The sequence below is a fragment of the Lutjanus erythropterus genome, chromosome 9 (genome assembly GCF_056507025.1).
Source record: "Lutjanus erythropterus isolate fLutEry1 chromosome 9, fLutEry1.hap2, whole genome shotgun sequence".
Taxonomy (NCBI): Eukaryota; Metazoa; Chordata; class Actinopteri; order Lutjaniformes; family Lutjanidae; genus Lutjanus; species Lutjanus erythropterus.
This window is the reverse complement of record NC_139325.1, coordinates 12,745,247-12,768,373: the sequence shown is the minus strand read 5'-3', so window position 1 is coordinate 12,768,373 and position 23,127 is coordinate 12,745,247. Positions and strand designations below refer to the sequence as shown.

Sequence of the window (23,127 nt, the reverse complement as noted above, 5' to 3'; positions counted from 1 at the left end):
CACATACACCACTGTTCTGTGATAACCATATCAACTAAGGAAATCAGTGCTATGTTAAGCTTTGCAATGACAACGCATTTTCAGATATTTAAATGGAGATTTTTATTTTTCGCAAACCCATAAAGCAGTGTTTCTTATACAATGATCAATGATAGCGGAAACAACTAATATAAAACAATCCAAGTTGAATTTTATTGAAGCAGAGATCAACAAGATAAACTCAGCAAACTCTTGTTTATGTTCCCAGTACCGCTTTAACCAAAAAGGGCTGCCTTTATAAGGTTGTAAACACTTAATAAATCATTAATAAACAATCATAAACAACAGATTTCATACATTGATGTGGGCTCACTATTTGGCAAGATCCAGTTACTGCTTACTACTAATTAATGTAATGAATGACTTATTAGTAATGAGCAGCAGGCCAAATAGTGATCTTGCATTGATGTGTGAGAACTTAATGATTTATAAAGTGTTTACAAACCTAATTAACATCCTAATTTTAAACTTTTTATAAATCATTTAGACGGGTAGTTTTATTGTGAAGTTGCACCATTTTCCCTTCATAAATCGTACTCATTCAGCTTAGTTGCACCCCATATTTTTTCTCCCTGTCAGCCTTGGCCCCCTGCAGGGGTGCCATATCCTCTCAGGGGGGGCCTGGCCCATAGTTTGAGAGCCAATGCCATAAAAGAACATTTATTCTTCCAGATTATGTTAGTGATTCAAAATCACCACATTTGGAGTTATGTGGTTTTCACTGGACAGCAACAATACAGAGTCCTTTTGTTTCTTAACTTCAGAGTTTTCCAGGTACTGTGGAAGAGTTCCTGATGATGACGCCAAACACTTTTTGACTCATGGTGGTCAGAGTAACACGAGTCCTGATTTTGGTTGGATATTCCCTTTAGGTTGCCTTCTAGAGGAGCTACTGTACACCTCAGAGCCCTGACTCTCTGTTCTGTATTACACAGCACTGCCTGCTGGTCAAACATGGGAACTGCGCTTCAGTGAATCAATGAAATGACTGAAATTCCATAACATCCACTCTCCAGCTTACACGTGCATATGTGCACCTCTCATACAGACGCCTGTCTGGATTCTCACACTGCTTCCAGCTGTGTAACTTCTTCGTATATGATTTATTTCTGATTAAATGCATCATTTTAATGTGAAACAGTTTTCACAGGCTTAATGTAAATCTCAGTTATAAACCCCGGGCTGTGCCAGTTATCACACCATGTATATGGGTAATTAGAGACTAAACGTGTAGGTTTAACTGCCTCTCAGGAGCATGCCATAATCCTGCTCTGCTCTCAGGTTGAAATGGGGGCATGGACATCTCTCTCTCTCTCTCTCTCTCTCTCTCTCTCTCTCTCTCTCTCTCTCTCTCTCTCTCTCTCTCTGCTACCTCAGGAGTTTGAATGAGTTTGGATGAGTGACTCCCTCTCTTCTCTCCGTCGCTCCTCCTCATGCCCCCCAAAACCATCCCCTCTTATTAAAACAACACGCAAATCTGTTGTAGCCCGGTAAAAGGGGTTTGGGAGCCGCAGCAGCCATAAAGGAGGCTCCACACACACACACACACATACACACACGCACACACAGCCGTCTGGAAGGCATTAGACAGCAGCGGCACAGAGAAAATTTTGGCCACTTCTCTGCGCGCTGTGTAACCTGGATGCTCGGGGAAACTATAGAAATACTTACCTACACGCCCCTCAAGACAGCAGAATCCAAATTTGATTGTCAGAGTAATTGCTGGAAACTTTTTCATCTTCTTCTGTGTCAATATGATTGACGCAGCCAAAGTTGATGCCTTTTTTTGTGACTTTTAAAAACTTTTGAAAAATGAATTAAACTGTCAGAAGTTGATGAGGAAAATATTTATCATTTTTGAATTTTTATTTATACTTTTTTATATGAATGATGCCAAAGTTGACTGACATGATATTTGTGTTTTTACATTTAAGAATCATGCAGTGCACAGTTAATGACTGCAGACACTAGAGAAGACGAGAAGTCGCATCCAGCTGAGCAAACTTAGAGGAACCTGCGTGCTTTTTTTTTTTTCTTTTTCTTATTAATGAGGATCATTTTCGCCGGATTCATGAGACTCATCACTCCACAAGTGTCCCTTCAAACTTTGTCGAGACTTTTTCTCCCTGCGGAGCGGTACCAGAGCAGCCGGAGCTGACCGCATCCTTTCTCAAGGACGAACGAGAGGACGACAGCTGCTTCAAGGTAGGCGGCCAGTGATCATTTGGTCCGGTGACCATCCAGCCTGCTGACAGAAAGTGATAAATCACAGTCATACTGATGTAGAAGCGGTTTAGAAACGAATTAGACGTGTTACATGTTTTTTGAGCATGTTGATGACATTTCTATAAAGTTTCTGCCATATTTTTTAAATAATAAGAATATTGTCTAATATTGAAGCTCATTAAAGGGAGTGATGCTTTAAGTTGGTGGGCATGCCAGCTGTCACTAGGGATTGTTTTCTCTTCTTGCGCCTTAACGCGTCCTGCGTAAAACCTGGATAGCATCTATGGAAGATTAAAATTGAAAGTGGAGTCTTTTTTCCTCTACAGATGGTAGGTACTGTGTTTTAAATGTTATTACATTAAAAGTAAGACAATATGCGGCTAAAAGTTTAATGTGTCCTATTGGCACTGAAATATGTATACCTCCTTGTATCAACTGTGCCAGTTGTGGAAATGTGCGCGATCTGCCAATAAAGTCTTCTAATCATATAAATCTACAGAGACAGTTATTCTACCCTGGGAATCGACTAAATTGATGACGTCGCAGGTTGTACGTCATTCTTTGAGGTTCTTGAGCCAATGGGAAGGCTGGATTTGGGCACGTTCAGCGTGCCTCGTGGTCAGAGCGCGTAATTTGATGCCTGAATGTGAAATACCGGCATTTGCGCACACGTGATTACTGAACAGCCTTCTCGTTTGAGACAATAATTTAGTAATTGTTGATAATAATGTAATGTGGGCGGCTATGTAGAGTTGGCAGACATTTCCTTATTGCTGAAATGTTCAGCAGTTCACCCATCATTCCTCCCTTCCAGCTTCAGACAGATCAGAAATATATAGATGCATGCAAACATGAATTTGTGGGATGTGCCACCAAAACATGACGCCCTTAGGACATATTTGCAAATTTCTTGCTTACTGTTGGCATTCTGACTTCCCCACACATCCACTTTACATATTACAAACAAATACAGAAATGCAAATGAACATCTGTCACCCTCTTTTGACATCCTGGCTTCCTTCTAGCCGCCTACCCTGCTCTCATATATTAATATCTCATATAAAAAACCCACACGAGGAATGTCCATCTGTGAGTTGGATGAGTGAGCATTCCTGCCATTTATTTCTGTCCTACACATGGAATCAACTTCCTACTGACCTGGGTTATCTGTTCATGAAGCATTTTAATTCTCACACAGTGAGAACAATCTGGAACCATTCTGATATCCAGCTGTAAGGACTGATGCATTTAGTCTACTGTCAGTGTCTATATATCAATTCTACATATCTGGGCTTAAACTTGTTGACTTTCCCAACAGTATATCAAACTATACTGTAGATACATTCTACTTTATGGCATCTTTATGTTGGCATACTGGTGAAGAAACAGCTGCAAAGTCCCATTTTTTCACATTAGTAGACTGTTTACAAATTTGTCCAGTATTACTGTACACTGTAAAAATGTCATACAGGAATTTAATTGAAACAACATTTGTTCTCATTTGCTTAACATAAATATACATGTTTTAGTTTCTCAAATGCAACTGAATTATTATGAAGTTTATTTGGCTAGAAAAGTTTATTTGTTTTGCATATTGCAAAATGATCTCAACTTGTCTCTACAAATTCAAATTTAAAACTTAAAGGAAGCTTAGACATGAGCCTTTTTAAGTTAAAACAAATAGATATTTTTTACAGTGTGTATGTGGAGAAATTTTAACAGTAGCCACCAAACTAATTCGTTTGATCAGCTGGATTTTTAAATTATAGTTTCAGAATGCCAGTTCTTTGTATAATCACTGCACATGTGGACCTTCTGTCAGTGCACACATGTATCCAGACTAATGCCAACATACTGTCCCTAATCTCAGCCCTCGAGGGAGTTCCTTTGCTGAGAGTGGGGCTCAGTGTGCTACAGTGAGGGGGGCAATTCATCTCTGGTGCCAGTTAGTGGAACAAAAAACACTGTAACAGAGTTTTAACTCTCATGTGCATGATTGTGGTAGTGCATGAAGGTCACAGTTACATACTATAGCTGATGATGCCCCCCAAAAAGGAAAACATGCCACTTTTTTACCATGTTCAATTGATGACACAGTGATACAGTTTACTGCACACTCATTGCTACAGGATGTGCTTCCACACAGCACACAGAGCAGTTTACTACTTCACAGAGGAAGGCATTCCATGACTGGCCTCCATTAGGGCTCCCAACAAGTCTCACGTGCCATTACTGCTCACAGCGGGGGTCCTGCAGTCTATAGGGCCTAGGGGCTGGCAACGTATAACGACTGAAGTAAGGAGAGCATATGTGCTGCCCCTCCCAAGCACACAACACCACCACCTACCTCATCTACTGTGCATTAATGCCCCAGTTTTTTTTTCCAGGTTCCCTGGGTAAAGTAGCAGTGAAGCCAATAAAAGTGAAAATTTGGATGTCAGTGAGGTCCTGGGTTAGATTCCCACTACCTCATACTGAGTCACAGTCTCACAGGGAAGACTGATGCCAGTGCTAATGCATAGGCATTACATTATAACATAAAACAACCCAGGAGCTGCATAAAGTGAGCTGTGTTTGAGTAGCTGCACGGCAGACTCATCCTTTATTTCCTCCTTAATACCTCCAATCATCACTTCATTCATCCTTCAGGCTGATTATGGGTTTCTGTCTGTTATGTTATCTCTTAGCTGTAATTAACTGTGATAATACAGAGCGCCAGAATAGAAATTTTCTTCCATGCAGAGAGGAAGCCAGTTATTTTAGAGCTGTTGATAACTGTAGTCAGATAAGGGAAAGTGTTGGATCAATGGATGACAGAGACAGTCTGCATTCATGAAAGAAAAAAGAATTTTAAACTTGCTGTGGCAGAAATTTGGTCTTTAGAAGCAGGAGAAGCCAAACAGAAGCTGTGAAATGCTAAGAAGAAAAAAAAATGTTAACACTTCACAGTACGGTGTATAAAATGTGATGGTTACTAAGGAATGAGTGAGGAATGAATCAGAAAATGAGGCATTCATGAGCAATTTCTAAATAACTTATTTCAGGAATGTGTAGTAAATAATAGAGTTACTAGAGAACGACCTGGTAGATGAATGAATCAACTGACCACCAGGGCAGCAACTATCAATTATATTATTTATTGATTGATCTGGTGATCATTTCATTGATTATTTCATTAGTTATTTGGTCCCTAAAAAATGTCTGTTTCCCAAAGCCCAAGGTGAAGTACTCAAATGTCTTGTTGTCTCTGCAACCCAAAGATATTTAGTTTTCTTTCATAGTGCATTAAAGAAATAAGAGAAAAGACGTAAGAGAGACATAAGAGAAGTTGAAATAATAGAATTTTGACATTTTTTTCTTAAAAATTAGTCAAAATGCTTGATTTATTATCAAAATAGTTGAAGATTAATTTAACTGTAGACAATTAATCGATAAATCAACTAATTGATGCAGCTCTACTGACCACTTTCTTCACAAGTTGTTCCTGATTATATATGAACCACCTGCTGACTCAGTAATTACTGATTACTTAATCATTACTTACTCTTTTGGTGCCCTTTCAAGAAAACATGATACTGAGTCGTTACTATGTAGTCCCTTATCAAGTACTGAGGGAATACTTAGTAACTACTCAATATCACATCACTTCAACTGATCATTACCTAATCATTCATCAATATAGTATTTACTATATAGTCCCCAAATCACAATTATTCAGGAATCACTTATTAATGCTTTATTAACTATCAGGTCATTCCTGATTCGTTACTCACTCAATTCTTAGTAGCATGCCTTATTTTTCTGTACTGTATTGTAAAGTATTACCAAAAAGAAAAAAAAAAATCAATTTGTCTGTCATTGTGCAGATGCACTATAAGGAATAAAAGAAAATAAATAACCAGACAGAGGAACGGCTGCAGGAGGAGGAATTTTTTGACTGATCTGTAATTTGGCTGAAAATCTTGGAGCCTGCCACAGTGGCTTAAATCCAGTACCTCAGCTGGCAGCGAGCTGAGCCAACTCCACCGCCGTGCCACCAGTCTCTTCTCCCCCCTTCCTTCTTTCGGTGTCTGCCACCCCTCCCTCCCTCTCTCACAAACTCACTTCCTTCCAACCTGCTTTCTCTCTTTCCTCACTAAATCCTGTAGTCTTCCACCTTTAAGTCTCTTCCTCTCCTCATCTTCCTCTGGTTGCATCGCTTCCTTCTGCTCATTCACAAAAAAAAAAAAAGGAAAGCAAGGGATGAGTCAAAGGATGAAGACATGCCAAAATACCAAACAGCAGAGTTTGGCCACAAAATAGGCAACGTGTTTACTGCAGTGTTTTATTAAATGATGAACTGCTGCTTCACCGCCCACCTTTACTCTCAAATTGAATAAAATTAAGCCACACAGTTGTGGTAACAGAATGAGATGATGCACAGCAAGAACACTGATGTATAGTAAGTAATACAAAACACTCTTCTAGGATGTTGTAACCTTTGTGTCTCTGCCAGTTCGAGCCTTATCACACCTGATTCTAATAGCTTACAGAAGGAAATAAAAGAGACAGCGGGAGGAGGACGGAGGAGAAGGGGGAGTGCCAAAGTCAACTCACTTGTGATGTTGTAACTTTGTGCCTTTGCCAGTTGTGGCTCTGTCCACCTGATTCTAATCATGTAAGGAGTAGTGCGGTGCGGCTCAGTGGGTGGTGTTACTGTGTAGCTCTGGTTCTCATAATGACAACGCTCCCACAACAACAGCACACTTTGACCGCTTGGGGGGTTTATGAGAGGAAGGAGGAAGAAGAAGAGAAAGAGGAGGTGTGAGGAGGTTCAGAGACTTCCTAACGGTGTCTTTGAAAACCTCCATGACCTTTTAGTTCAATTAGAGTGTTCATTTCCTATCATAGTAAACTGTCTAAAGCAGTACAACATCCATTAAAGTACATAACAATTGTTGATTTTTTTATCCATATATTAATATAGGGGAGAGTGGGGTCACATGAGCCGGTGGGGTAAGTTGACAAACCCCCTGTTTCTAGGCAACTGTGCATGTTAGTTTTTTATCTTGAGTAATGTGATCATAACAAATGTACAAGTACAACTGTCCATATTTATGACAGCACTATACAAGTGAGTTGACCCTACCTATGTCCCGCCCCTTTTTGCTCTGTGCTCCAATAATGGTTGAGCTAGTTTGGCACATCAGTAAACTTTCTCCTTTCTTGTTTCATATACTCAGATTCGTTATGTGCTCATCTAAGTTGAAAAGAAAACAATTTTTTTAGATGTACTAGTAAATGATTAAGTAATTTCAGACACAGCTGTGCTAATGTTAGCAAAAGTTTAGCTAACTAGCAAGCTAATCTATATACTGTTTGTCACTTTTACAGGAAAAGAGACAGTTGACCAAGGTACCAAGCCAGTTCAAATGCACAAACAGAGCAAGGAGGGTATGCACTCTGAAATGCGAGGCACCAAATCACAAAAATGACCAACTCATACATAATATTGCTTTAAACTTTTCAGGCCCCTTTGCCAAGGATGCATTCTTATAATGTCAGTTCCTGATATCAGGTGAAATTTTGATTGTGTGTCATTTTTGCTTGCCTAGAGGACAACATAAGAAAAACTGGCTCATCTTACCCAACTCTACCCTACTCTATATTATTCAATATTTGCCACATATTACTGCATTCACATCATCTCATCTCATTTAGATTTGATTATTGCTCATTTATCATAAATAAAAAAGAACAAATCTCTATCACATACGCAGACTTTATATTTTATAGCAGCTCAAGAAAGTAGGCAGTAAGTAACGAGCCAGCCTTGACTGTGTCGAGTGTCTCTCGCCTAAGTCAGCAGCCAAGTCTTGAGTGTTTCCCAGCCGCTCCCTCTCCTCTGCCTCATCATCAGCTCAGGAACATGTGAGCCTTTCCGGCATCCTGCTACAACCGCCGTCATGAGGGCCATCTCCACATTTAATGCTTTTAAAATGCATCCTGGCCTTTTCCAGCCCTACCCAGCTTGCACACTCACACACACACACACACACACACACACACACACACACACACACACACACACACACACACGAGTATGTGCACTGCTTGTCCAGGTTCCAGACTGTATATCTCCACATTTTTGCATGTGTGTGCTTTCTTTTGGCAGAACAATCATGCCTGTGAGATTTCAAAGGTGTGTACAACCTCAGCAAGTCTGGTTTTCCAATGCCGTCTTGATGCAAGCATAAACTTTTCACAGTATTTCTTGAATAGATCAACATTAATAGGCCTTTATGAAACTATAAATATCATGAATATAGCTTCTGTATCTATTGTAGATTAAGAGTGACATCATCATAAACATGCCCTCAGTTTATCAAATTATTTGTAGCCTTTTCTCAATCTTCTGCTGTATTCATACCCACCAGCTGCTGATGTAAGGTGGCTCACTCTTCAGAGCAACAGTAAAGTTTGATTTGTGAATTAGACTCTTTTGGCCAGAGCGGCTGATTTGTGAGTGTTACACTTGCAGCCAGTGACTGCTGAGTCACAATAACATAAAGATGTAAGCTTTATGTTATCTCAGCTCCACACAGACCAGCAAGCTGTCTTTCTTGGATCTCCTTCAGATTTATACTGCCTCTGCAGAGAATACAGTAATGACACACACACAAGAATGCACATACACATTATGGTACTTACTGTTTAAAGACACACATACACACAGAGTCTGGCGAGCCTTGTTATATTTTACGTCCCATCACAGGCCTTGGAACAGGGACCCTGCTGACAGGGACTCTACTGCTCTCTTGTGAGTTTAGCCAAACCAGCTCTTCCTCTCTGCAGTGGACATACTGTACACTGAGACGGTGTACATCTTTTCCTGTGTGCATGTACGCACATGAGCAAACACACACACAACCCTACGTATGCTTAGTTCACAAATTTGCACGTACACACATACACATATGAACACATGGCCTGCGTTCAGCATCAGCAGCGAGACTTAATGGCATTCACATTTACCCATACTAGCCACAAATATATCTGACAGCTATCCACTGTTATGTAACATACATAAGGGGTTATTACAGCATGTGGTGATTCTCCTGGCTATACTCAACCACTTATTATACTGTAGGACCAAAATAGTTCACAAAGATAAAATAAATTAAATTTAGTCCTCTGCGTAACAGAAACACTAGCATGCTTAATCTGAGACTGTAGTTCAATATATAACCTTTGACACACAATTATATACATTTTAAAGACACAACAAACTAGCCTTTAATTGAGTAGAGTAAGAAAGATTTTGCAGCTGGTTGCGTTATTTCTCTCTCAGCTTTTCTTTTTTTAAAGTGTAATTGGGATAGTGATGTGTCTTCAAAAGATGACACCACAAATTTTCAATTCAAAGTCTGCATTGCCCCAAAATATTCAGGTTGAGTGGATGATTTTTGTTTGTGCATCAGTCATTATTAGCCGTACTGGTAGCATTGGTCTATGGATGACAATGTAATTTTCTCTGTTGGTCAGTCCACCACTTTGGTCCAGACTGAACTATTTAATGACTGGAAGAATTTCCATTAAATTTAGCGCAGATATTCATGTTCTTCAGAGATTTATTCCACCTGACTGTACCTCTTGTCTGACATTAAGTAAGATTTGTGATAATCCCATCAAAAATGGATTGTAATAATTGTGCTAATCCCTTAACAGTTCATCTAACACCATCAGAAGGTCAAATTTTCAGTTTGTCCGATACTTAAGTTTATGACTAAATACTTGTAAGACTGATATTCACATCAGTCCCGGGTTTACTTTGTGTTTCGTGCTAATTAGCAAATGTCAGCATGCTAACACACTAATATGGCATAAACAATACATCTTCTAAATGTTAGGATTGTGATTGTGAGCCTGTTAGCGTTCTGAAATTGACATTTAGCTAGCAGAGCATAGTGATGCCTAAGTGAACTCTTAGTGTTTTTATCAGTAATCATCCAACTATTACAGTAGAAATATGTTGTACAGATGGTAACATGCCATAGGTCTAGTTGAAAAAATAATTTTACAGTTAACATTTGTTGAGGTGGAGGGGTATGTGCAGGTCTATCCATATCTAAAAGGGTTATAAACTCAAATCATGTCACTCAAATGAATTAAACATTATGTTGCAGTTGAAGGGTTCAATGCTTTGCTTAATGTTGCTGGGTTCAGGCATTCAATCCAGTTAACTTTACCCCAGTGCACACTGTTCTAGGCTGCTGCCACTCCTAACACATTCTTTTATCAATCTCTGTATTGTTTTGATTGATTGATTGATTGATTGATTGATTGATTGATTAATTCATTCATTCATTCATTTGTCCATCTTCCTGCTAACCCACCATCTATTCTCCATCCATGCAAGACTTCACAACATTATTGTAATATTATCCCTGAGACAGAGCCAGTGGGAGTTTTACTCAGGAGACTGTCAATGATGTCAGAGTGAGACTGCTAAAGCATCCAATCCAAGGTCACCATAGGGTTGGACACACACATATATATACACACACACACACACACACACACACACACACATACAAAGGCCAGGAGATAGTCACGGGATTCTATCACTTACATGCACCAAGATACAAAAACAAACAAAAGATATGATATCATCCACATGTGTTAATGACATGTTCAGCTCGCACCCACATATGTCAGATATCCATACACACACACACACACACACACACACACACACACACACACACACACACACACACACACTACTAAAGTGACAAAATCCACATGTGTCAATGACACCTCCACTGTCACAGATACTATTCTGATTAGAGGCTTCACCTCTGTGTTTGGTGATTTGTAGTCTGCAGTTAATCATCTTGGTCTTCTGACCTAATTCTTAGTCTTGATGATTGAATTGGATCACACCCATTAGGGTGTTCGAGACACTGAGGAGTGAAACATCCTAACAAGAAGCTGTCTGAGCTGTGTGTTTTTTGCACTGAATCACGTGAATTCACAGAAATGACTTGCTCTGACAGAATTTCAGTTGTTCTACAATAAGATCAATTGTTTTTTGTCTGTGGATCATGACCTGAATTAAACTTCATTAGCCTTTTCACACATGCAGATTATCCCTGAAATATTCAGGATCATTTGCTGCATTGAGTCATGTGTGAATGGGAGCAGGCGCCGATATTCAGGGAAATCTGTGCAGCCAATTACTCACCTCAAGAGCAAATAACATTGCAGGGGATGGGATTTTGCTGCCCTGAACATTTCGGATTGGTCAAGTGTTTGCAGGTCTTTGGACAGACAAGGAACCTTTTAAGTTCGATAAAAAGCAGTTCCTGGGACTAAAAGCTCTGGGGACTGGGTGGAAACATGGCTATCCACAAACTTTTAACCAGAGCAAGCTCATATCAGTGAAGTGCAATTCATAAATAAACAAGCAGCTGAAAAGCAACAAATGTTGTTTGCACTGCACTGGTTTTCTCCATGTTCTTGATTTCCTCCTCCTCCTATAGGTTACGTGAATTGGAAACAGTATATTCACTGTAGGTGTGAATCTATCTGCCCTGTCATGCCCTGGTCATGGAAGTATATCAACTTCCTGTCCTGATACCAAGGATTTCCACAACATAAACTGCACTAACCAAACATTCACAAACCATTAGGTCCATATGTTCTGATGGCACATTTATGGTAAAACATGTTTTCTCCTAACTAGTGGCTGAGTTCATTTAAAGTTGATACAGGAGACAAGGTGAAAGAGTTTGTTCTGCACTACCTTATATAGTTGTGAAACATTATACACTCACTCACACACATGTGCACAAACTTAAGGAGGTCTAAGGTGAAACGCTCTCTCAGCTTAACACAATTAAAAATGTGTATTTTTACAGACACACACTCCTCTCTCTCCCTCTCATAATACACTTTTATATGTGCATTTGTGTGTGTGTGTGTGTGTGTGTGTGTGTGTGTGTGTGTGTGTGTGTGTGTGTGTGTGTGTGTGTGTGTGTGTGTGTGTCAGGGGTCTTGTAAATGAGCGGCTGACGTTAAGAGCCTTGCCACGTGCCAGAGGAGGCCTGCTACACTGGTTGTGGCCTTCTCATCCAACGATCAAATGAACAAGGCATTATGTCTAAGCCAAGGGGCGTGTGTTCATACTCTTCTCCCTCCAGCTTAGACTCTCTCTCTGCTTCTACTATCTCACTGTCTCTTGTTTTGTTTTTCTCTTCCAGTCCTGTTAGATACCTTTCTTCTTACTGTTTATTTGCTCTTACTCACTGTCTTTCCCGTCCTTTCTCTCTGGCTCAGCCTTCCTCTTCTTCTCTCCCCAACTGTCTTTACAATCACTTCTCTTTTCCTCTCTATGTATTACTCTCTCCCTCCCTCCATCTGTCTTGTGTGTTTAGGTGTGGTGTGAACAACTTTGCCAAATCACAAACACTGCTGGGCTTTGTGTACTCTTCTTTTGATGACTTTATTGCTTGTCTTGATTCATATGTTTTGGTTTGTGTTGACTTAACCTGCACGTGTAACTTACATGTAATGATATATCATGATGAAATATGCAATCATATGAATTGTTTGCAAGGCTCAAAAACAATCTTAAAATGCATATAAAATGCAGCTTAAAATTTTAAAAAGATGTCGCACAAGGGGCATCCTACTGACTCATGTTTAGATTTTTTTTTTTTGAAATATGTATTGTGCTATGCAACTTACATGCCAGTATCTCACCAAAAAAGTAATTTTCTTCGTACTTTGGGGTATTTTTAATGGTATTTCAGTGTTTTTTCTTCTTATGGAAAACAATTAAATGCTGTTAATGACTCAAAATTTGTGGCCAATGAAATGCCATTATTGTTTATGATGCAGCAGAGCATCAAAGGAAATTATATCTATTTAGAGTGTTTCTCAGGGCCTCACTGTACAAAAACACAGTTTTCTAACCCAATTCACTAATTTGCGTGAAACTGGATCATAATTTATGTAGTTTTTTTTCTGGTTTTCCTCTGATGCCCTCCGGCCGCACAGCTTCAAATCTTGTTTTTTTTTTCGCTTTAGCTAACTTGTTGCTAAAGTAGCTAACCAAAACTGTTAACTACCATTTGCAGGGCAACAGAACCCAAGCAACACCCTCCCAGTGAACACGACTGGTCACCAGGACAAACATAGCCCCTGAGACCGACAGGGAATAAAGTATTGAGGTCATTTACTGAGTTTCTTGAAGGAAAGAGCTTTATCTTATGTGTTGCTGAAGTAGCTAAGCCTAACTGTTAGCAGGCAACAAAACCAGGCTCAGCAGCCTCCGAGTGAACACGGACGGTCAGGAAATACCATACAAAGGTTGTTTTCAGAGTCTCCAGATGAAGAGATGTCTTTATTAGTTACTAAAGTACATTAGGTAACTGCTAACTGCCGTTAGCTCAGTAAGCCATGACACAGGGTGCTGGGAACCAATCCCAACAGAAAACCTTTTCCCTGTCATCAAACTGTCTTCCATTGGTCTTGGAGGTTGTTCTGGTCCCAGTCTGGCCATGTTGCCTAGGAGCTTTCAGTGGCAGGATGGCATAATGCACAGTGCTATTGGCTACTGTAAATGGCAACCAATATCTGTGATAAGTCATTCCAGTTTAACAAGAAATCAATAGCCACACTGCTAGCTGTTTCATGGGAACTTCGTGTCAAAAGGTCAAACTCCTCCCAATCTAAAACACTGAAATATGCAGAAAAGCATCTTCTCTCTGTCTCTCCACAGTACGTGTCATTTTTTCTGTTTAATCCAAGCAATGATTTTCTTGTTCTACTTTCTATGGGGAGTGACCGAGGGGAAGAAGCACACGTGCAGCATTAAAAAAAAATCTAAAAAGCTCTTGTCTTCTTCCCACGGAGATATAAACAGATGACATCACAGGGTGGTCCGCTCTGTGTTGAGCCGGGCTGAGCCACGCTGAGTGGGTCTCCGCTGGTCTGCCAAACAGATGGCGGTAGCAACATAATGAGGGCTGGAAACAAACCTCAGGATTGTGAGCAGAAGATTTTGTGCAGCAGGGTTCAGGTTTATAAAAGACTGTCACTCAAGAGTTTTAGACACAAAAGCAGGGGATGTCCCCACATAAAAACACACAGAAAAGCCCAGTGCCTGCCTGAAAAATGTTTTTGAACCCCTTCTTTACAATACAGTTGAAAAAAAAAAAAAGTCATAATAGTTTCCCCCAGGCATTTAGAGAGCACTTGGAGCTCGGACGTTTGGCAGGGGCAGCCAGCTTGTTGGTTAATTAGGTCAAGAAATCTTGTAATGTGCGCCCACCCACACTAAAGGAGAGTTGGAACAATCGGCTACTCACAACTGTCTGACATTTAGACAGGGATTTTGGGGAGGGGTAGAGGGAAAGAGAGGGGGGAGGAGGGAGTTAAAAAAAAGGGGGAGAAACTTTACTGCATTCTCTACCTGGGTTTGTTGTAATAAAACAAGTTTGTGTGCGCCACAGAAGAGTATGCTGAAAAGCTGTGAATAAGCATTTTTCATGGTTGTTCCTTATTAAAACTCCATAAATCCTTCTGCTGCTATTGAGGGCAGTGTTTTCTGTGTGAGCTGTGTGTCATTGTATGTTTGTAGTTCCAAATTATTTTAAATTCTTTCTTCATTCTTTTGTTTAGTATATTTAAAAGCATATTTCAAATGGGGGGGGGGGGGGGGGGGGGGTCGGCAGCACAGAAGCTAAGTAAAGTATGGCTGATTACAGATTACAGATTTTGTCAGTGGAGTTTGGTTAAGTGAGAGAGACTGATATTAAGCTTATATAACAATGGTTTCTCATTAGAAAAGGCTGTGTGGCAGCAACATTAAGTGGCAAAAATATTCTAAATATAGTGTAAAAAATGATATTGACTTTTTTAGGTGGACCTATTTTAAATGGTTAAAAGATGTTTTGCTGCTGACCCTGTCCACAGCAGTACATTTTTCAGCTTTCAACTAATGACTATGGATTTGTACCTCATACACCGCCCTTCAAATAATCCAAACTATCCCTTAAAAAGAAAGGCTTGTAATGAATACTAATAAAATCCTGTACATTTTGGATCACACTGACTAAATGAAATTCTTTTTTCTACATTCTGTCCTTAGATGAGGTGTCACAGAGTCCTCACCTACCTGCGGATATTTGGGACCACCATGTTTGGTGTGTCCCTCCTGGTGGGCATCTCCACAGCCTACATCATGGGCTACCAGTTCTTCACCACAGCCGGCAATCACCTCTCCTTCGGCCTGTACGGCGCCATCTTGGTCATCCACCTCATTATCCAGAGCCTCTTTGCACTCTTAGAACACCGAAACATGCGGCGGTCCTTAGAGACACCGATCAAACTGAACAAATCTTTGGCACTGTGCATTGCTGCATATCAGGAGGACCCAAACTACCTGAGGAAGTGCCTGGTGTCGGTGAAGAGGCTGACGTACCCGGGGATCAAAGTGATCATGGTGATCGACGGGAACTCGGAGGACGATATGTACATGATGGAGATTTTTAAAGAGGTCATGGGACGGGACAAATCGGCCACATACGTGTGGCGGAATAACTTTCACCAAAGAGGGCCCGGGGAGACGGACGAGAGCTATGCTGAGAGCGTCCAGCACGTCACCAGGCTGGTGCTGAACAACAAGTGTGTGTGCATCATGCAGAAGTGGGGAGGGAAGAGAGAGGTCATGTACACACCCTTCAAAGCGCTGGGGAGGAGCGTGGACTATGTGCAGGTGAGTCAGTCAAACCAGAAATGGATATGCTGTAATAGAGATGAGAAGAATAAAGGAATGGTGAAAAGAAGGAAAGATGGATAAAGTAAATAACTAGATTAAGGATTCTGAAATGAAAACCAGAGACATTTCCAGTTTGGTGGTCAATATATCATTAAAATTACAGTATGGTGCACTCAATAAAGAACATGGTCAGTCTGCAATTGTTCAGCACATTGTATTTTTGCATTATTCCTGGCAAAGGAAGACGTCAAGCGGTTGGCTCTGCTGCCCAGTCTTTCTTTCTTTCCACATAAAATCAGGGTCAAAACAGAGACGTTTCTGAGGACAGCTCCAGTTGGGGACCAGCCAACATAAACAGGGACTGTACCCAGAAAATGGAGATGTTTGGTCACCCTAGTCACTAGATGTTATGCAAAAGGGGCAGAAAAGCTTACTTGCAAATGTTAGCATGCTAACATTAACATGCTAAACTAAGATGGTAAACATGGCATAAACATTATACCTGCTGAATGTCAGCATGTTAGCATTGTCATTGTGAGTTTGTTAGCATTTTGACATTAGCATTGCTTAAATACAGTTACAGAGCTTCTAGCATGGCGGTATCAGTAACAATACAGCTCAATGCTCTTACATATTGGACTGATGATAAACAAAAATGTTTAGATGTTTAGAAGATTGGATGCAAAAGTGGGCAAAAATGGCAAAAGAGAAAAAAAGAAGGGGGGAAAGAAGTGCGTCAATGGTGCAAATTAGACACCATTAAATAACAGGTAAGATATTCAGTGGTATGTGATTGTGTGTATGTCTTTTTGGTTATAAACACAAGCACACACACAGGTAAGACAAGGACATTTGACATAAGTGTGAAGATAGAGGGAGAGGGAAAAGAAAGAGAGCTGGAGGAAGAGATGTCTGGGGACGGGGGGGGGCTCTGCCAAGCCAAATATGGGTTACACAAAGAGTCTTTTGTGTTGCTTTTAGATGGACGGCGGCTGTGTGCATCGTGTTGTGAAGTGTAGCGTGGAGAAGGGAAGCAGTGGCTGATGTCTAAGTGTAATAACAGATCTGTTTCACAGAGCTGAGTGTTACATCATCTACATGAGTGGTATTCACAGTCGGGGCCCAAAACTGTGTCAAAGAAAGGTTAAATATGGCGTGTGCTCTGTTGCTACGCTAAAGTTTAACTTGAATAAGATATTTCTGTAGGGCTGAAAGGTATATGGGGTTTAGTGAAATACTGCTGTCAGTAAAAATCAGTGAAACAATAATAATGTGAGTGTATGTTAACGACACTTAAATTACAGGTTTGGAAAAGCCAGTTCCCCAGGGTGTTTGGCTGCCTAATACAGTCTAATAATGCTATCATTGTGTGGTAATGTGGCTTAAAATATAAACAGGAGCTAAAAACATTAACCGCAGTGCCAAGCTTGGCAACACACAAGCTGATGAAGTACCAGAAAAGCTGTTTTTGTGCTGTGGGCAGTAAATAGATAGTATGGTCATGAACCAAGAGCATACTAGTTTTCCAGCAAAGCAAACCTATGCAACTTTTGAAAGAAGAAATAACACACTGTACCCATCACAAATAAAAAAGTTGAAGTCATACTAAGCCATAAAACCCACCATTTGCTCAGTTCAATACACTCAGGGGGTTTGCTGCTGTGGCCTTATTTGGTCTGGTAGGACCAATAGTTTACAGTGGCAAACTTTAGCATGGTATTACTGTGTAACTGACATTTTACATGCTAGCATATAGCTATTCAACAACAGTCACATAGTCTAGCAGCTTTAAATTGTGTTTATCTAAAGAATAAAGTAATTTGAAGGGTGGAGTACTCACATGATGTAGTCTGGGTTTTATATGACTCCACACCTTTTCCTGAAATCTACTTGCTTCTGCTAAATAGTGTCATTAAGTGCACTTTCCAATGACTTTTTCTTTCTGTGAATGAATGATTGTGTACTACAGGGAAACACGGAATGATGTCTTCATGTAAAACTGCACCTGGAATGATCGACTCATTGCAAGGCTATTCAGCTTTGTATTAATGTCATCATCCATGTTTGGTAAACTTAAAGTGTGTTTCTCCCTCTTAATCGCTCATAATTCTTTATCTGATCTCAACCAAAAGTAATGTACTGCACTATTGTTTTATTGGATGCCAAGTGGTTTAGTAAATGATATGTGGGTAATTATTTCAGGAAACAAGAGTTTCTCTGTGTTGTTACCTAACACAGGTCACCAGGGCATGGTCAACCCCTAAATGACCGTCTCGTACTCTATTCCAGTGTAATTTATCCACTTTTTTTTGTAGGTTTTCAGTTCAACAAATCTGTTGCAAAGTACACTGGATCATTCTTTATAGGATTTGCTGTGATATAGAACACTAACTAGTAGAAACATGAGCTATGGTACGTGAATTAATTTTAGGTTTAAGGTTAATGGTAGATGTTACACTAAAAATAGAGCTTTCTCATTTAAAAAATCCCCAACCCAGCACTTTCTCATGTTTATCCAAAATATAAACCTGGTATTATAGTATTAAAGTAAACTGTAAACTGACTCTGTCAAACAGTCCATTTGCCAAACCACAAAGCGTCATCACGTCATATTTGGTCCAGCTGGTGGTTTTACAAAAAGACATCTTGAGCAATGAGCAAATCGGAACCTCATTACTATAATCACATTAAAATGATTTTAATTAGTTTTTACTACAAAAAGGGGGATTTTTAGGTTTAAAACTCTTTGATACAGTGTTGTCTAACACCTGCAGCTGCATCCTGCCAGAAAGCCTCCTGTTGAACAGACATTTCAAAACAACTTGCCAGTGATCATGCCAGTACCCTTCAACATGTTGGGACAATGTTGCATGCCTTTTTACTATCATCAGGCTCTAACAGATGTGTTTTGTTAATAGGAATTGGGCTCTAGGTTTGTTTTCTTCACCTGATTTTGTTAGGGAGGAAAATTACCATTTATAGAAGAAAATGGAGAGAGCTTAAAAAAGTGCATCAGACAGATAGTGGGTGGTTATTCAGTTTGAAGCTGTAACTCTTTGTTGCAGGGCATTCTCCACTGGCAATGTTGTTAATCACACTATTAAAATTTTAAATTGGATGCATGATTATCTTTCACTTGTTACACATATTTTATTTATCTCCCTTTGGACCACCAAATACGACAGGAAGAGGGTTGGGGGGAGAGGGAGAGACTATGCATGTAATAGACAATAGTCTGGCAGTTAAAATGACTGTATATTCGTGCTGGGACGGTATGGATTTCTTTCTATCGTGGTGAAAAAGCAATTCCTGTGGGATAGTGGTTTACCACGATTGTGAAGGGGGTTAGCCATGATGTAAGCTGAGCAGGAAAGGCTTGAAGCTCATTAATGCTAAACATCAGATATGGATGAATCCTTCTATCCATATTCTGCATTTATTTTGCCCATATTTGTGTATGTTTCCCAAAAGTTTACAGATATGGTTCTACAGACAAAACAGATCAGTACCACCAGAAGTCATAGGGGCTAATGTAACTATGTAGCCAGTTGTTCAAGTGAGACATATTTAAAAAACAGTCGCTGTTGTTGTTAGTGTGTGTAACCCTAATCCCACAATGTCTTGGGTTGAGTCTGCCAATCAGTCACAGCTGATCTCAACTGCATTAGGTAATTGGATAACATGAAATTTACCATACAAAATAAAAAGTGATGATACTGATACAAAATGATGGCCATGAGCTTAAACCCACGGTTATTATCAGAGCCCTACTATATACTATCCTCAAGTCAAGTTAATTGCATTTATACAGCCCAGTATTACAAACACACATTTGACTCAAGAGACTGTACATAATATGACACCCTCTAACATTAGAATCTTGTTTCGGATGAGGCAAAACTCCTCAAGCTGTGTTCGGTTTTACATGACATTAACAGATGAGCTTTTGCCCTAAAACACTGGTAATTCACTGTTTTTTTTTTTTTGGTTTTACTCAGGTGTGTGACTCTGACACTATGTTGGACCCAGCATCATCTGTGGAAATGGTGAAGGTTCTCGAAGAAGACCCAATGGTGGGAGGCGTTGGGGGAGATGTGCAGGTTAGTGGAAAAACATTGATTATGTTCTTATTCCTTGTGAGTGTATTTTACATCAATTATATTTATCTTCCATGTTAAACTTTTTCCCCCATAGATCCTGAACAAATATGAGTCATGGATCTCCTTCCTGAGCAGTGTACGATACTGGATGGCCTTCAACATTGAGCGGGCTTGCCAGTCCTACTTTGGTTGCGTGCAGTGCATCAGTGGGCCTTTAGGAATGTACCGGAACTCCCTCCTGCATGAGTTCCTTGAGGACTGGTACAATCAGACTTTCATGGGATCCCACTGCAGTTTTGGGGATGACCGCCATCTCACAAACAGAGTTCTAAGCCTCGGATATGCAACCAAATATACGGCACGATCAAAGTGCCTCACTGAGACACCGATTACATACCTGCGGTGGCTCAATCAACAAACTCGATGGAGCAAGTCATATTTCAGAGAATGGCTATACAACTCTATGTGGTTCCACAAACACCATCTATGGATGACTTACGAGGCTGTGATCACGGGCTTCTTCCCGTTTTTCCTCATCGCCACTGCCATCCAGCTCTTCTACCAAGGAAGGCTCTGGAATATTCTGTTGTTTCTGCTCATTGTGCAGGCGGTGGCACTGATCAAGTCGTCATTTGCCAGCTGCCTCAGAGGTAACATAGTCATGGTGTTCATGTCATTCTACTCTGTACTGTACATGTCAAGCCTGTTGCCAGCCAAAATGTTTGCAATAGCGACAATCAACAAGTCTGGATGGGGAACCTCTGGCAGGAAAACGATAGTGGTGAACTTCATCGGCCTGATTCCCATATCTGTTTGGTTCACCATCCTCTTCATTGGGATTATCTACACAATAATCCAGCAGACTAGAAAGCCCTTTCCTGAATCAGAAAAGATTGTTCTGATCATCGGGGCAGTTGTCTATGCCAGTTACTGGGTCATACTGTTGACATTGTATGCAGTGCTTATAAATAAATGTGGGAAGAGGAAGAAGGAAACACACTATGATATGGTGCTGGATGTATGATTTACTACAGTCATCATTTACCACTGATGTCTCTTTTTGGGTTGTTCTCACTCACACCATGTTGTTTTTATACAAATGTTTTTCAGATGCAGAAAAGCTCTGGAGGCAAAACTGGTTGAGTTCAACCAAAATGGAGTTTTTTCAAACTTGAATGGCAAAAAAACATACATGAGTGGCTGCTTTTTTCAATCATAAACACAGAATTCATGATCTTGGAACATCAGCAGGCTAGCTAGTTAGCTTACCCAGATGCTTACTCTCATTCTTTTAGCTGAAGATAGCTACTGTAAGCTAACTAGCTAACCTTGATAGCTCAGTCTGGCAAGATTAAATACAGTTGGTAGCAAGAGTGCTAGGCTTTATAATATTAGCTACCTCTTACCCATGTCATTTTCACTGGGCTTCACTTGCAACTGAACCAAAGAAACTGTGGACTTTTATGTCCACCCATTGAGGTTTAACTTGACCAGTAAGATTTATTTTTTTTTAATCTCCAGAGCATCATTGTATCTCCAAGAAATGTTTGTACACCCTAACAAGGAACAAAATACATATTACTCCCACCAAAGTGAAGCCTGAGAACCACCACATAACTGCAAGTTTAAGTCAAACTGAAACCATCAGCACCCTGCACTGCCAAGTTGACTCCACGTTCGAAATCAAACATCAGAGACCGCATTCTTAACACCAACACTGGGTTGCACCAACAAAGAAAAAAGTTAACAAAGCGTTACACTGCTTGCTAGTTAGCTAAAAGGTTAGTTAGCCTAGTTAGCCTACTCATGATGGCTTGGGAGAGAAGTTCTAATTTCTCCTGCTTTGAGAAAACTTGATGGCTGAATTAATGGAATAATATGGCTAAAAAATAGAAGATTAAAAAATGAACAAGGAAAAACAAGACTGCCTGGCAGCAGCAGGCAGACTGTTTTAACTGATCAACTGAAGAAAAAAGAAGAGACACATAAAACTCAAGTGGATTGAGTCAAGGGACTTGATTAGTTTGATCAATCCATCTCAGCAGCACCAATTAAAGTCACAGTAAAGTGAGGTAGATTTAGGGTAGTTTTAAAGTTTGGTTCATCATAATTTAACGTTAAACTATGATTTAACTGGGTTTAAACAGTACTTGTTGGTGCAACCCAGCCTAAAAGGTGTTGAGAGAGCCCACCACCATCACTATCTAACTACTACTACTATACTAGATACTACTATCTAGTATAATTATAATCTGTATCAGGATGGTCTTTGTAAATCTCATGAACCTGTTTGGTTGGTCACAAGAAGTTACACTGCATCTATTTAATGATTTAATGTCACAAGTTCAAAATTGTTAGTTCTGGGGGCAATGCATTAGTGTACCTTTCCAGTGTTTTCAAATCTCTTTCAGGAAGAGCCACAGTATAAATTTACAAAGGGTGAAATGGTGCAGAAAGGGCTTTAAAATGGGAAGCTGCTCTCTTTCTTTTGTTGCACTCAAGTCATATGGGAAAGTTTGGCCTACTTCCTTTTCACCGTCACACATCTATTCCACATAAAAACTGTTTTTGGTATCACCTAAGTCAGTTCATGATTGCAACTCTTAAATTTCAGTGGCAGTGCACAGCTTTTATGTTACACTTCTTGATTTGCCATTTAAAATGAATCAGACCACATCACTCACTGTTGAATGTGAAACGCTGCAAGATCCATATCCAAACATGCCATTAAGTGGGTCCAGATCCATTGTGTTTGAATGTCTGGACAACTTACAAGTCTCGTTGTTATTCCCATATGACGTGAATGCAGTATTTTTCTCAACGTTTACAAAGTGAAGAATCTCAAACTGATCACTGATTGGTAGATATAATCTCCACCAAATCAGGTGACCAGGTGAACATGTGACCAGAAGAGAGACGGTGTATCATTGCTGCTGTGACTGTTTTATTTTTAGAGTTTTTTAAGATGAATATGAATGATGGGTGTATGTTGCA

General features: G+C 40.0%; 1 protein-coding gene across 1 annotated transcript; it reads left to right on the top strand.

Annotated features, from left to right (window-relative positions):
- Window positions 1-1,548: 1,548 nt before the first annotated feature.
- On the top strand, window positions 1,549-21,736 carry has2 (hyaluronan synthase 2). Its single transcript, XM_084725623.1, has 4 exons — window positions 1,549-2,244; window positions 15,404-16,030; window positions 20,032-20,133; window positions 20,228-21,736. The coding sequence occupies exons 2-4, from the start codon at window positions 15,404-15,406 to the stop codon at window positions 21,155-21,157; spliced, it is 1,659 nt and encodes a 552-aa protein (XP_084581749.1). The 5' UTR covers window positions 1,549-2,244; the 3' UTR covers window positions 21,158-21,736.
- The last annotated feature ends 1,391 nt before the right edge of the window (window positions 21,737-23,127 follow it).

Coding starts and splice junctions, on each gene's coding strand:
- has2 (XM_084725623.1), top strand. CDS start 15,404: ATGAGGTGTCACAGAGTCCTCACCTACCTGCGGATATTTGGGACCACC. Junction 16,031..20,031: donor GGAGCGTGGACTATGTGCAG/GTGAGTCAGTCA, acceptor GGTTTTACTCAG/GTGTGTGACTCTGACACTAT. Junction 20,134..20,227: donor GCGTTGGGGGAGATGTGCAG/GTTAGTGGAAAA, acceptor TTTCCCCCATAG/ATCCTGAACAAATATGAGTC.